The sequence below is a fragment of the Bombus vancouverensis genome, chromosome 2 (assembly GCF_051014615.1).
Source record: "Bombus vancouverensis nearcticus chromosome 2, iyBomVanc1_principal, whole genome shotgun sequence".
Taxonomy (NCBI): domain Eukaryota; kingdom Metazoa; phylum Arthropoda; class Insecta; order Hymenoptera; family Apidae; genus Bombus; species Bombus vancouverensis.
The window spans coordinates 21,098,965-21,114,933 of record NC_134912.1 but is presented as its reverse complement, the minus strand read 5'-3'; the positions used below and the strand labels follow the sequence as shown (position 1 = coordinate 21,114,933).

At 41.5% G+C, this 15,969-nt stretch overlaps 1 protein-coding gene across 2 annotated transcripts in view; it reads right to left on the bottom strand.

The window, feature by feature from the left end:
- Positions 1-15,969, bottom strand: part of LOC117160092 (zwei Ig domain protein zig-8) — a 58,979-nt gene that overhangs the window by 16,830 nt on the left and 26,180 nt on the right. For both annotated transcript variants that reach the window (XM_033340521.2, XM_033340522.2), the window contains exons 3-4: positions 9,372-9,541; positions 4,539-4,749 (exon numbers count right to left, since the gene is read on the bottom strand). In XM_033340521.2, coding sequence (XP_033196412.1) covers positions 4,539-4,749; positions 9,372-9,541 — 381 coding nt within the window. The remainder of the gene's footprint in view (positions 1-4,538; positions 4,750-9,371; positions 9,542-15,969) is intronic.

Here is a 15,969-nt window from a genome sequence, read left to right as displayed (position 1 = left end):
AGTGACGTAAAAATTCGCAATTGCCGGTCGATCGAATTGGCCGTCGTCGACGTCATCGATATTCTATAACTCGTACGATCGGAACGCGATTTCTCGTTCGATCCCGGTATGCATCGAAAATGCCAAGATCCTTCGTTGCTTTCTCGACTTTCCAACGTGAAATGATATTTCATTAAATTAAAAACGCTCAAAAGCACTGGACTCTGTTTCTCTCGCTTCCTCTTTCGTCGAGCTTGACGTCAACCGAAGTTTCTCGGCGTTGTGCTTTAATTAATTAAACGACAGAAATAGGCAATCAAAAGAGGAACAAATTCGTGCAAATAGTTTCTTCTCTCAGCGAACGTTGGAATTTTTATAGCGAACCAAGGTAAATTGGAACGATGAATAAAATACGTATTATAGGAACGTTTCAAACACGAGAAATGGCCTGTTTCGATCGAACAAAAACAGACAACGTTTCCAAACAAAATTTATCTCCGATACCTTCGGTTTCCTCGTCTATTTTCTGTATAAATCGTCACGATTTATTAATATCATCGAACGATGGTAAAAACGAAATAGGAGGAAATTAACGAAACGCGAAGATGCAACGAGATTTCGGAAACGGTGAGAAACGGAATCTCCGATAAAACGCTGATAATTAATGTACGAAAACTGCGTTACAGCGAAGATCGGTAATGCCTGCGGCGTTTACAGCAAATAATTTTCTGCGGTTGTCGCAAAGTCCGTGTAGTTTAGACGCGGCAATTGCGACGAGTGCGATAAAAGTAACACAAGGGACGATCGTAAAGAGGCTATAAATGTAAACGGTGATCGTTTCGACAGATCACGGATCCTTTTCTTGCGGTGAATCCGTAAAAAGGGAAAAGAGGGTGGCTAATAAAAGGGAACGTATTGAATAGAGCGCGGTACATTTTCCGGGAGTGCTTGTCGAATGTTTTTCACGGAGAATTAAAAAACGATTCCCGCGCAAGGTAAACCGAATAATTAAAAGAAAATTTCAGCGGGGAAATACGTTGGTAAAAGCCCGTAAAGCTGTTACTTTCGAATAGCAAGAAGTATGACAACGGACGTGTTTTAAGTTAACATTCAAGGAATTAACTTTATTTCTGTAATGGAGCTCCGAGGTAAAAATGTTTAAATACCTTTCCTTTTTTGTTGGTGTTAGCAGAAACGAAGTTCGTTTCACGGAATTAAAAGCCGACGGTGAAACGGAGGAGAAAGTCGTGGCAAATGATGTCTTGACTCGATTCCGCAAATTCAATTTGCAGAGAGATGGAACGGCCGCGAAACTTCCCGGCGCAAAATATACTTTTGATTTGCTGCTTGAGTCGACGAGAATTTTTTCGAAGAATTATAAATAAATTGCGCGGTTTTCGAGCGAGCAAGAGTAGAGTGGAGGAGAAGCGGCGGCGAAACAAACGATTTCGTCAAGAAGGGAAGCTTTAAAGGAGACAACGAAACGAGCGACGGGGTCGTTTCTTTCCCATGCAACTGGCTTGCATTCCAGGTTCGAGCACGAGCAAGAGAAAAAGAGAAAGAAAAAGACGAGACGAGTATTAGAAGGAGCAGATACCAAGAGGAAAAGGTCGATGTTGCCGTTGTTGTTGTCGTCAGAAAGACTCAATTTGTCGCAGCAATTTCACGGGTATCGGGTGCCAAGAATGCCGCTGAAAGCTCGGCAATTGTTTTTCGATTCGTTCTAGTCTAGTTCCTTTATTAGACGTCGCAAAAGAAACCGGGAACTGGCGTCGATTTGCCACGAATGAACAATTTGTCCAACACCTTTTCAGCTTTTCCTAAAGACGTATCCGACTCTCCACCGTTTCTTTCTTCGCCTCTCTGCTTCTACCTTCGAACCTCGTGTAAATACGCGGAGTTTGCACGATACACCGAGCCACGTGCATCGTTTCTGCCCGTTATACCAAATCGACGTTCGCTCCTTGCTTCTTAGCGGCGTTGTCTGCTTCTACCTCGATATACAGCTATTTCTTTCTACCAGCAAACACGAAGCAACGAATATTCTTAAAACTACGCAGACTATCTCGATCCAACTCGTATCCACGGTTTCCATTTCGCGACTGATTATAGTTATTTTTTCGTTCGACTTTGTTTCTGTACTTTACGATTCCATTCGCGGAATATGTATCTTCTTCGACTAGAAATTCGCGAGGGAGAGAGAGCTTTTCTTAAACGTTACAAGGAAACGAGGAAAGTTTACAATTTCTATCGACCTTATTTTCGCGATTCGATTTCATAGGATTTCCTATAAGTTGGAAGAATCGGAACTGTAACGCTATAACCGCGACAGATCGCCAGACACTTAAATTCCATCGTATCCAGCCGAATCGATAACGATCTACATGCGTATACGTATATGTACGCGATTCTTTTCGTTTCCACTAGACTACGTTTTGTTCCCTGATCATCGGTATATCCGGTTCGATCTCCAGGGTTGGCGATCGATCAACGTCACCGGCTATTATCGGACCTCGACCGGTTGCTACAGGCTAAAATCCCGCAGACCGAACAAAAGAAAAAAGAAATCAAGCGATTGTTTCTAGCGTTACACGGATCCGTATATCTTAGGACTTACCGCTCTTACGAGTTTCACGACTTCCACCTGACGAGGACAAGGAAATAGCAGGAAGACTCTTTCGGACGTCGAGTATCGAACGATGTTTTGCAAAGGCGAGTCACGCAGCGGGACAATTATCGTCGAGGCTAATGAACCTACTGCTCGTGAAAAGAAAGGAAAGAGGAAAAATCGCCAGAATCCTCTCTTGATATTCTTTCCTTCCTATCTATCCACTCTATCCATTCTATCGGATCAACCATTACCTCCACTTCTTCTTCTTTTAGTTTTCGCTACTTTCCTTCCGACCTTTGACTCTTGTGCCTTTCGTTTATCACGAAGAAGCCGAAGAACCTACGATACTTTCCGGTGTCGTTCGAATTAGCTACGTTCAGGTAATTCTTCTTAAAGACGAAAATACAGAACATGTAACGAACGTTAGCGTGCTAATTTACAATCCCCAAATGCCCTTACAGAACTTGCATTCCTTTGCAAAACTTTCGTCTCTAGTGGTACATACATTCCTTGCAGAAACTATCATTCGGTAGTCACTTGAGTTGTACAGAAAGTAATCAAGATGAGATTTCCGATTTGTAGCTAGAAATAAATTATCGTTTGGAATAATTTTAAGCGATAATCGATTCCACGATCTTTCAGAACGGGGGATGTTTAGGATCAATTATGAAAGTACATTGCGCTTGTAATCGTAACAAACGTAAATAAATGCATCCAGACTGCAAAATAATCTACCAGAACGACACTTGTTAGGGGTTTTTGAGGTCGCTGAAGCCGAAAATCAGGGTCGCTTTTTACAATTTGATACTCTTAACCTACCGTGTATGCTTTGTTCCGTATACATTTGACGTATGTGAATCGCGAGTAACGGATCAGGTTCGATCGTGCCGATTAGATCGTGATCCAAGCGACGGAACATTGCTTTCTTTACCGCTTATCGCTCTGTATGATCGTAGTCTTGCGCGATTTCTACGATTAAGATTTTCTCCGGCCAAATATTCGTACGGCGGAATTTTCAACACCGTTCGTTTCTATGACAAACGACCCTCGTTTCCGGCTTCAGCGACCCAAAACACCCTTGAAAAGACGCATTCGGATAACAAATTTTGCAGCCCGAACATACACTTTGTCCAGAATCTTTACATATTTCACGCGTTCGAGTGACTATAAGAATATCGGGGTGATCTTTCGTTCCATCAAACACGATATCTGCTATAAAGATTAATCTAGCTTGTAAGAAAGAAACGACTTGCCGTAAAATTCTTCGGTTCGATGACAATGATTGCGAGCAAATAATTACAACTATGTCACGATCCACCAGGGAAAATTTCCTCCAAATTAATAGATGGTTTCGTCAGACAGCATCAGAGTGTAGGTTGGACGATGTTTCCGCATTGTCATTACGGTGTTTATACCTGCGGAAGATTCCATATCCTCTATCCCTCCCTTCTCGTCGCGTTGCTTGAACGTCGCTCGATACACGCTCTTACTAGCTCGTATAATTACGTTGCTAGAATAATAACGCGTTTCCTTTCATGTAACCGTCGTCGCGTGTACGATTAAGCCGCCGATACGTACGCGATTGCCGCGATATCTGTTTGGTTACAAAGTCTGGGACGATAAGTCTGCCCTTAAGTTACGATATTCGCGCAGTAATTTCGCCCGCAACACCTCGCGTCGTTCGTTAAAACGAGAAAACCGAGCTCACCTCTATCCGAGTTTTCGTCCTCGAGGTTTGCTTACGACGTGATGCGAGTCAAACTTTTGTACGTAGCCGCGCGCCTGTGCGCTGGGTAAGCAATTCTATGCATTAGTGTCACGTAGAAAACGTTTGCGAGAAAAGTTATTCGATTTAAGCGGACCAGCATGGAAGAAGTTGGTTCGAGTAATTCGCGATGGTAATTTAATTAGAGTAACAGAGTTCTATCCGGGTTAAAGGATATCTTACCGACCACGTTGAGATGAACAGAGTATCCGATGGGAGGAGTTGTGGATATTTGGCACTCGTAAATACCAGAATCCTTCTTCTGAGGATATCGTATCCTTAATGTCCATTCTTCCGTGTGCGGCGTATGCATCGCCTCGAAACGTTGGTCGCTCGTGTAAGTGTACCGACCGATCGTCAGCAGGTGAATATCTCGATGCCTTACCCACGAAACCTAAAATCAACGAAACGAATATTTCTTAAACGTTTTCCTCAACGCTTAAAATAAGTAGCGATTACGCTACGAGGTTTCTCGTTCTCTTCGTCCTTCGCGAGGAAGGAAATACGCCTGACAAATAACGCGTACATATTCCTTTTATCACAGTATCCACATTGACCATAGGAAACAAATCTAATTAGCGCGATTGTTCTTAGCAAAGTTACATCGCCAGTGAATAAACGTAAACATCGTTGTACGCTCGACTAAAAGCATACCGCTATTTCATCGCTAACCTCGATTATATTATCGTGATATTAGTCTGTTCATTTTTGGGGTAGGTAGGTTACGGGACCGAGTATAAACGTACGAAAAAGAAAGAAAACAGGTGTGCTCTTAGCCACTGTGTTTTCATTTGGAACGGTTGGCTAAGCTAATCTAACCCGCGCCAAACTGTGCACGCGACAAAAGTCGAACGAACCACGTTCCGGAGATTAATGGGCCTCCTAAAATTCAAAAATGATTACACGCGAAACGATCCGCTTACGTGCTTTTTCCAGGCCGCGACATCGTAAACATTGCCACACGAGTATCGACAAAACCATACGGCGAAACGTACTTACGTACGTGTATATTCACCATTTTTCCTAACAAAAGATATATTCTACGTATGTTCATTTTTCCCAGACACGCTTCGCTACATCGCGCGAGTTAATTTCCTTTGCATTTTTCCTTCGCTTCACTTACCGTTTAACACTCTCCGATGATACGTTTAAAGATTCAGTAACAATTTCGTAAAAATTGAAAGAAAAAGTTGTAAAGGCAGCGATTCCTTGGATTTTTACGATTCGACGGTTCGAAGAAGAAAATTAACTGGATATCGCGTAAGAAAGTTTTCTGCGACGCGCACCTTGCTCGAATTTCTTTCGAACAAGTCGTTTTTCAAGGCTTTACGAGCGAGACAGTGGCAGCGTTAAAAAGTCGTATCCAAAGATAATGCGGGATGCGAAGCACGTTGCATTATATTTCGCTTGACATCTTTCGACATCGGCTTATTACCGGTTGCGCACCCTTTTTTATAACATTGGATCGTACAACTTCTGCTTCTCCCCTTTTCCTCCCTCTAGCACCTGCTCGCGCTGTTACACCATTACTTTTCAGCCCAAAGCCGTTAAGCTTACACGTCATTCCTTCTTTATAGATACAATCCATCGTTTACTTTACGGAATCGTTCTATTTTCTATCAGCGGCAGGCTACGTCGTTAATCTCGCGCGATTCGTTGGTTCGCGTCACTTACGAATCAATCCTTTTACAACTACCGAGTACGAGTAAAACTGTTCTCTCCGTGTTTGTTTAATTCACGAGCAAAGTACGTTTACTTCAAATGGGTTACCTAGCGCACGAGTTAAAGTAACTTTCGTCATTTTTGCGACGTTTTCCCACGAATTGCCCACGCTCCTCGTTAGTCATTCATTCTTCGCTCGCAACTAACGTATCGCGCGGACACGATGCTTTCGGCTGTATAAACCTGATTGCCAGAATCACCGTGTCACAGCCGAGTCTCGAACTCGTAGGATACATTTTTAGCTTTAAAGTTTTTACAATTACCTCTATCCTTCCGGAATTCGTTACAGGCTTATATACTTTCGCCGGTTTATTACAACGGAATAAAGGAGAACTACTGTATTTGCATTACCTCGAAAGTTACGTCGTAAATGTTATCTTTCCTAATGAAAATTTAACGGCACACCGTATAGTTGTACCGATATTTTGCTTGCTAGAAACATTCCGTCATAACCATTATTCTATTTTTTACGGAACAGTATATTATCGAGAGTAAGGAGCGGAGAAGCAAGCTGATTTTTTAAATACGTCGTGGAATACTTTACTTCCGATCTGAATCGTCGAATACAAAGTAGTAGACAGTGGTATAAAAGCTTGTTACTGCGCAAAATTTGTCATGGCAATATCCACAATTAGCCACGATAACAGGTATACGGAAAATTGTAAAAATATTCCAAGATGATTCTTATTCGGATATGGGATAAGCAAATCGATAAAGTTTCAACGAGGAGTGTGCAAGATGACGTAGGACAAGTTCGGTTGATGCCGCGAGCTTCTCCGTACCGTTGATCGGAACGAAATCTAGTCGATAACGTTGGTACTCGAGTTATTTCCCTTTCGAAGGATGAATCGACCTTAGCGACTGCTTTATTAAATTATAAAAATTAATTTAATAGATTACGCTTGGTCATTTGATCTGCGGCCGGAGCAATCGTCACAAATCTCTGTACGCGATCCGCACGCGATTTTGCATCCGACCCTATTTCCTATCTCCCTGTAATATCCGACGTACAAACGAACCGATAGCGCTCGTTTAACGCTTTATGATTTACGAATGGAAGCTGACGATCTACGTATTTCGTTCTTCCTTCCTACCAACGCTATTTCGATTCCAGTTGATTCTTTTATTTTACGGCGATTACGAAATCTCGGTTACGAACTCAAGCAGGACACCAGAGACTTTATGAAAATATATAAAATTACGAAATTAGGAACAAAAATATATTCGAGTTATTAAACGTTATAACGTTAGACGAAATAGATAGAATTCGCATGGGTTTTGGAATAGGAAATCATCTGGCTGCCAACGTAAGTGTAGCAGCGCAAAAGACACGCCAAGCTCGTACATATTTCATCATTTACTACGAATACTGTTATACAGCTTAAGGTTACCATTACGTAAATACATGAATTTCCTAGTAACCGTCTGAAACCGACTTTATAAAACTGAAATTACGTTTAGATTTCATGTAATGTTTCTAAATCTGTTACGCCCATATCGATAAAAAGATAAGTATCTTTATTCCGTACAATATTACAAGAAATTATTCTTCGTGTTCCTCAAACTTCCTGCTCTTTAATTTTAATTTTGAAATATTATATTCAACATACGTGTAATTAGTAATTAACGTGCATTAGCGGAATTGAGAGATACGCTATGCGGTACGGTAATATAGTGTGCGCAGCTCGAAAATTCGTTTATCTAGACCCATTTATAAATTAATACGTGTTATGCGATTAAATAAAAAAGTAATTATGTACACATGTAATACATAATTTATATCGGCACGCAAACGATATGGAAATGAATAGATACAAACTGCTTCGTCCACTCTAGACTTTAGACGCGGCATTTACGATGTGAATAAAATCAACTATGTATTCGCTCTTTCTAACGTATACGTCGTACACATCGACGTGTGTTTGCTCTCAAACAAATATCGCGAGTCGAAGCTACGACGTTCTTCGCTTCGGATTAACTCCGGAGTTTTCAACAGAAGTGTTTGCACCTGCTTTGGAAACGTCGCATGTGCGAACCTTCGTGTATTCAGCAAAAGAGACCAATTTTTAAGGTAAATACAGTTTTTGAAGCACGACGGAAAGCGAAGCGGTGCCAAGTAAACTTTTCTCCTCGGAATATCGTCTTTTAATCAATCAGTTTCCACGTGTAACTTTGCCGGGTTGAAAAATCTCGACTTTACTCGTGTCGTCGTTACATGGACGTAATTGTACGATATCGTCGAAACGTACTAGTCAATACGCACGTACGTAGTCTTGTTGCGATTATACGTTATACACACGCGTTTTGCATACGGATGAAATTGCAGACGAAAAACGTAACACGCTGTATTCGTCCGATTTGTAACGGTCTACAAACGCGTTTCCTCTTCTTCCGGTTAATAAACTTGATCGATCGATAAATGCGTAAGACGCATCGTACGCGCATTGAACATCGATCGATTATTTCACCGCAATTCGCAAGTAATCGACAGCGAAGAATTTTCTAAGATTATCCGTCTAATTCAGGTCGCAATAGCGCAAATTGAAATTCGGTCCGATGAAACGTAACTGGAATAACGAGCCGCCTTTCGATGTGGTAAATTCATCTCTGTCGATCTCTGACGACAAACGGAATTGCGCAAACAATCGTTTAGAAACGTTTCACGATCCCTTCGCGACACCGTAATTCGCGGATTAATTCGACGCTACGAAGCGTTCCATTCGACCACTATCAGCGAAATGTTGACGTTTTAGCCGATTTCATGCCACTCTTGGGACCGTACGCGTGCCACGCAAACAAATCGGTCGACCCAGCACGCGTGATGTTTGACGTCTCGTTTATCGACTGGCTGGTTATACATGCCGATTTCGTGAACCGGCCCTTGCGTTTGAAACGTTGCGTTACCCCCGCTGTCAGAATCATACGCGTGTGCGCCTTTGACGCTAATTCTGACTTTTCGATAATCACGATATCTACGTCGTTGCTTCAACAACTCGAGACATTTATACGTCGGTATATCGATCGTACAAGTACAAAGATGGAAAACAAGCGTCAGGTTTATTTCTGAAAGGTAAAAGTAGAGCAAAGGCGGAAGATTTATAAGCTCTCGAAATACGATAAGAAAAGCGTGCATTCTCTGCGAAATCGATTTGGACGAGATTGTCTTTAATCATCGACTACGTGCTCGTAACTATCGTCACGATCTTTTTTTGTTGTTTATTTACCTATTCCGTTAAAACGCAACGTTAAGTCTAATAATTCTAAGTTAACGAGTCAATAACCAAAGGTACTTACGGTTCTGTTTCCGAGGTTTTTCACTCTACAAACGAGCTGGATGGTTTTCCCAACCAGACCCGTCATGTTCGACGGAACCGACGTATCAAAGTAAGGATTCGAATCTTGTTGCGTCAGCCATTCTTGAAAAGTATCGGTTTCGATTAAGCGAGTACTGTGCACAGCTTCTTCTGAAACCAAAAACGTAAAAAAAATGGTAAAAAAGATTGCGATTTTCAGAAGCGAATCCTTGGAACTGTATCTTATAGACGATAGCGAGCTAACGACGCGATCGAAGGTTTCGATATGTCGCTTCGTAGCCAGATTTTTCGCAAGTATCGATTCGAGAACACATATCAAATACGCTCGACTCTCTTATACCACGGTACTCTGAAAACACGGTTTCGATATAACACGGTGCAAAAATAACGACAGGACTCCATATAGCGTACGATTTAATAAATTTGGACCATCCTCGTATAGCACGAACGTTTCCACCGCGCGGTTTTGATTTCGCTTAACAAGGTTTCGATACAACGGCGAACGAATTAACCGTGTTATAGAAGGGTCGACTGTATCGCGAAACAGATCTTGCGAATAACTCTCGTCGATGCTTCGTCCTTTTTCGTGTTTCCTCCCATTTACGTATTTTACGTCAGGTATAGCGTTTCTACTTTTATCGCGTGCATGGATTTTCTTTTTAATCCCCTTTTTTGTTCTTTTCTTTTTGACCGTTTTACTTTGTTGTGCCCTGTAATTACGCAAGGTAACCGGCGGCGCGCAACCCTTCGGACTTGTGAAAAATAATTTTCTCGCTCGGCCGCTAGTCGCATTTATTAAAATTAGATCGCGTCAAAGGGAAGTAGCGAGCGATAATATACTTGCAACCATGTGTACATGCACCAGTAACTATACTTTAATAACATTGTCAGCAATTCTACGGCGTTGAAAAATATTCGCAGGCATGGAATCGATAAAGTCGCTCTAAAAAATTGAAGCCCAGATTCCGTGGCGTTATCATCGAGTTTTAAAGTCAAAAATATCCGAGTACCACAAAGGCAAAGCCTTTCAGCGTTGCGTGGAAAATTTGAGAACGCAGTGTGGTACATGTCGATGTTTTTTAGGCAACTTTTACCAGTAAGCAAAATACGTATCAGTCAAATGGCAACAAATTTTTGGGAAAACTCTAAGCAACGGTGAAAAATTGGAAACGGGGTCGCGCACGCCGAATCTATCGACTTCCTACTGACGTAATCTTCGAAAAATCTTTGAATAATAGTGGCAACTTTGTCGACGAGTCGAAACGCCAAGCATCCTAGTATCGTTGTATGAGAACGTTTTGTCAAGAACATCGAAGGCCGAACGTATTCTCCGTCCTTTATGATTAACATCCTTACGTCGGGCGAAGCGCTTCGATCGTCGCAAGAACAACGGATAAAGTCGTCGAACGGGAAAAAGTTTATTGCAAGTGTAACGGCGTATTGCAGGATTCGGAAACTGCGCAATTTATACGCGTAATTCGGACGAAGCAACGAGCCCTACCAATCGCTCCGGAACGCATGAATAACCGAATGGTCCTCGCGGAGCCGAGTGGCTCGAAAGTACACCGTGGGACGGCTGGCGCATAACTATCCTGTTCCTGGTGTTCCTGCACTGCGGCAAATACGATCCCGTTCGCACGAGTGCAGGTAACTGCGTGTACGGACGCGTACATCTGCCATAAAATCGGATGAACGCATTTTACCGGAAATAGTCGTCTCGAAAGATTCGTTGGACCTTCGTGCATGTTATGTCCTCCTATACATGTACGATAATACAGATGCGTATATGTGCGTAACATATGCACTTATATGTGCAACTAGCGCAGCAGTTCCTTCGAAAATAAGTCGTTACTTGGCATTTTATATCTACCTACGTCTTAAATATTTTGGTCCTACGGAAACACGAAATACGTACGTACGTAGAATTTTATCTTGCATCGAACCGAAATCGGCTTAATACAATTGAAAATATCGATCAGCGTTTTAATTACATATCGTCTTTCTTGCCGAATCGAAACGTTTGTAATTAAAATTTCAATTCGTCGTTAACGATAATTTATACAGGGTGGTTGGTAACTGGTAAACTGGTAACTGGTAACTGGTATTAAAAAAAAATTTTTATTCTATATTTTTGATTTCTTTTTTCGCGTAGAATCACCCCCTTTTCGCTTGTACCACCAGTTACCAACTACCCTGTATAATAACATTTGTATAACAACGTTGTTTCCATGAAAATCGTACGCACAGAGAAGAACGTTGCTCGTAACGATGTAAGGAAGTTCCTTTTTTAAAGTCGCATATCGAACGCAATTCAGCCGTTAACGAAACCGACCCTTCAAGAAAAAACCATCAAGCGACTTGTCACGAGCAATTTCGTTTCTTGGTATAAAAAATGACGAGGAAAATCTTATTAAAGCACCTTATCTTCCTATATCACAGTCTCGATGTTTCCATATTTTTCTATTTGTTCGGTTTTCGTACGAGATCGATCAGCCGGAATTCGCGCGAAACATTTCCTCGCTTCGTACTCGCGACAGCTACGTTGATTAACCGTTTTGAAATGCCTACAAAGTATCCCTCTCGTTCCTGATCGCCGTGTCACGGCGTACGGTCAGATTTAAGAGGGAAAATACTGCTCAGCCAGACGAATTAATCAATCACCGAACGACAAAAATTACGACCGACCGTAGAAACGTGTTGCAGAATATTCGCATGCGCCGCCCCTTTAATCCGAATATTATATTTTTCCGTTCGATCCTCGCTAACTCACGCTATAATAATATTTACGTTATCCCATTGCGTTAACTCTTGCAGAAAGTAACGATTTCCGTGTTTTAATTATTCGAACGATTACGTTTATTCGATCAAAACAGGACGCCGAAGGTCTTATCGATCAACGCATCAATTTACCGTGGCACGTTTCACCGAGACTATGGTAGTTTTGCAAATACGCCTCAGTTTCGCCACAGGCAGCTCCTTATTTCATAAAGATAGCAAAAGTTGAAAGTGTTAACGATAATACTTTAATCGCCGCAAGGACGCGCGGCTTGTTTAATATAGTATGCGCGTCGTGTCGCCATTAAAGTGTTAATTAACTTGATTGTCTCCATGAAGGGGATATCAACCCTTCTATTTCTTTTCGTGGTATTAATCTCGTATAATCCGCGCGCTTCAAAACCAGATATCGAGCTTTGACTTACATTTACATTTATTTATTTTCCATTTCATTCCCATTTACATTTATAGGATTATAGCGATACGGTCATAGAAACGATTCCTATATTCGTTTCAATCGCATTGTTTTTCCTTCGGTAATTAATCGACAACTTTGAATAAGAATTTTAGTATTTGAACTTGCACGAGGAAGAATCTCCTAGCTACTAGCAAAAGTTTTTTTTTAATTCTTTATTTGTATAATGTCAGACAATAATAAAGATTTTCAACGATTTGTATTAATTTACGCGACAGCGAGGCTCCGATATATTCGGATAAATAGTTTGTTGAAGATATTTGAAATACGCGTGATGCGGGTATTAAAGTACGCGAACAATTCTCAAAGAAAGGGATGATAGATAGGACGCTTTGGTAGATTTGATTGACAGCAAAAAGATATTACAGTAGGCACATTTGTTTTGTCAACTATTCGCCTTTAATACGAAATCAAGCGAAAAAGTAAATTACCAGGCCACAGCATTTAGGATGGGAATATTTATCTTGGAAATTGCATCGAGATGTCGGCACCCTCGTAGAACCTCACGAAATACATTTATCAGGTTAAAAGGGTTAGGGGACGCGGGAAAAAGGGAAAGGGCGTCGTGACAGATATAATATACGATCCCTTAAAGATATTTACCGTAATAAACTCGCCTAGGCCTCCACCTAGATCGAACGAACACTCGAAAATTAACCCCTTCTATTTATTTGTCGGCCAGATCCACGCTTTTACGATTACTTGGTAAATTATTTGCGCCATTCCCAGCTCGTACGAGTCACCGGAAAAGCCATCTCGGCCGCGTTCTTTCATTCCAGAAGAATCCACCCTCTAGGAGAACCGAGGGATTTCTTGCTTCTCGATGATTCGTTCGAACGGAATAGAATACGGCCGAAGAACTTCTCCGGAAATAAGCATCGAAGATAATTCGTTTGGAAAATAATTGTCGTTTTTTTTCTCTTTTGTAACGACAATAGCCACGACAAACGCGTCGTTAGTTCGTTCATGCGATCGAACCGTTCGCCTTGACGAACTTCTGCGTTTAATCATTTCGTCTGTACACCGCAGAAATTTCCGCACAATATCCATGGAATGTCAATTATCGGAATATCTATTAACCAAACTCTCGATTATTCGAATCGTCCGTCAATAGGCTGAATGATCAACTACCGACTATCGCTACCTATCGCTTCGAACCAATCGATCATCACGTTCTTCCTTTATTTTTTTCCAATGAGTTTCTCGATTGGACAGCCCGTTTCATACTTGGTGATCGCATGGAAAATATACATGTATACTGTATATACCGTCTTTATTATTACAGGCGATGATGATAAATGGTGCGCATAAGTTTAAACGCAGAACGTTTACATTGAACGCAAGCACGTATACGACGAACGAGTCGCATACTTTACAAGATTTCTCGATCGGAATTTCCGAAGCTACAGATCCTAGTACCAAAATAATCTAAACGCAGGCTGCGAATTAACCAATGAGTATGAGTAGCGTGATGGGAGAAAAATGGCGAGAAATGCGTGAACCTAAAAGATCCGGTGGGGTCATGGAGATGTAACGACTAAAACAGTTGCAGGCAACGAGTAACGCTACTAGTAATCTTCAAAAAGGAATAATAAATCCGCCAAAATCCTCGTTGACTCGAACGATCCAGCAGATTTAGCAGGGATATGGTTTTTACGAGCTTAAGTAGGGTGCAGTATTCAACGTATATTCCCCGAAGAACGTATACAATAGCTCTTTCTATAGGTGTCAAACCATTTATGTCGCACGAACGCTTCGAGTTACAAAGATCACGTTGCAACAAAATACAATTACGAAGGCACGATATCCGTTTGAAAATCTTTAGGTCGCCGACAAACGGTAGAAATAGGTTGATAAATAGGATAAAGAGAAAAGAATCCAGATACGATGCTTAAGGAACATGAGGAGTTACGTCAATTGGGGCCAAGTACGAGCCAACAACGCGCACAATCTGTCTAACAGGTCAAACTGGTCAAATAGGTAGCTCGAGAGCCAAGACAAGCAATCGGACGCAAATACCCATCGACGATAGTTTCGATATCAGAATATCGTGGGCAACAGTACCAATTGCCATATAATGCCATATAATTCCTTGAGACACAAACACGATCGATTTAATCTATATCGCTTGTCTTTGCTAGTCGTAAAAGTTGGACGTAAATAATTTCGAGAAAAATATTTCCCTGGCAATTACGGTATTTAAGTGGAAGAAGGAAATTTTCAGGATCTTTTAAATTTTAAAGAGGAATCCGAGAACGTTGTTATTAGTGGCATATCTCGTTTAACAGTTTTGATCACGAGTAATTCCGCGAAAGTGAGATGGCTGGTAGAAGTTTGGAGATTTGTTAAGATGGGGCAGTGTGTTGGAGCACAGTACCTAGATTGTTACTAGAGTGACAGTATCCGCGTAGAGGTTGCAAGAGCCGTAGAAGCTGATCTTCCAGACTCGCAAGGTTTCCTTGTATAACCCGCAAAATTTATAAGCTACTACACTGTTGCCCTACATATTTTAAATTACAAAATTTATTTACGAGCAATATCGAAAACTTTTTGCGTCACGACCTTTTTGCATAATAGTTTACCGCGATGATACTTTAAAATGTAAATTCGCTGTTATCAGAGGGGAAGCAGCGGCTGATAATTTCGATCGTTATCGTTACATCGGTAAAAACGTTTCGTTCAAATTGTTTAAAACGGTGTTTTACCTTGTCGCAATTTCCTTCGACACGGTACAAAATAAGCGCGCTCCAACGAACGGAACGAAAACCAAAAACGCGGCGCGTTGATCACGTGGACGTTATAATTTGATCGAAGAACGATTTCAATCTTCGCAACGTTACGTGACAAATTTCGGCAGGAGAAATCTCTGTTACATAACAATCTAGCGTATCGATGACCTCCAGGGGAGCAGGAAACAAGGGGAGCGTGATGAATTATTAGGAGGATGGCGGTGCGAAAATCTCTCGTCGTAATAAAAGCGATATAGTCCACGAAGGGGAAGAACTCACTTCCGTGCCAGTCAATTCCGTAAAGAACAACAGAGTGGTAAAAGAAGCGAGTACAAAGCGTAACGTTTAGCTGGCTAATGTTTAGACTTTACAAGATAGAGATCGTTTAAACGTCGTATACGACACGATTAAGAATACGTCGATACTCTCCAACGACGGCACGCGAAGTTCGGAAATCGAAGTTCTGTTTGGAAACCGATGCGTCTTTTTTTCCAAGAAACATGTTCGGAAACCGATTTGTTCGAGATGAGAGTCGTTCGATAACCTAGCTTCTACGGCAGTACGGATTGATAATTTCTTTGACGTGCCACGTTTCTTAT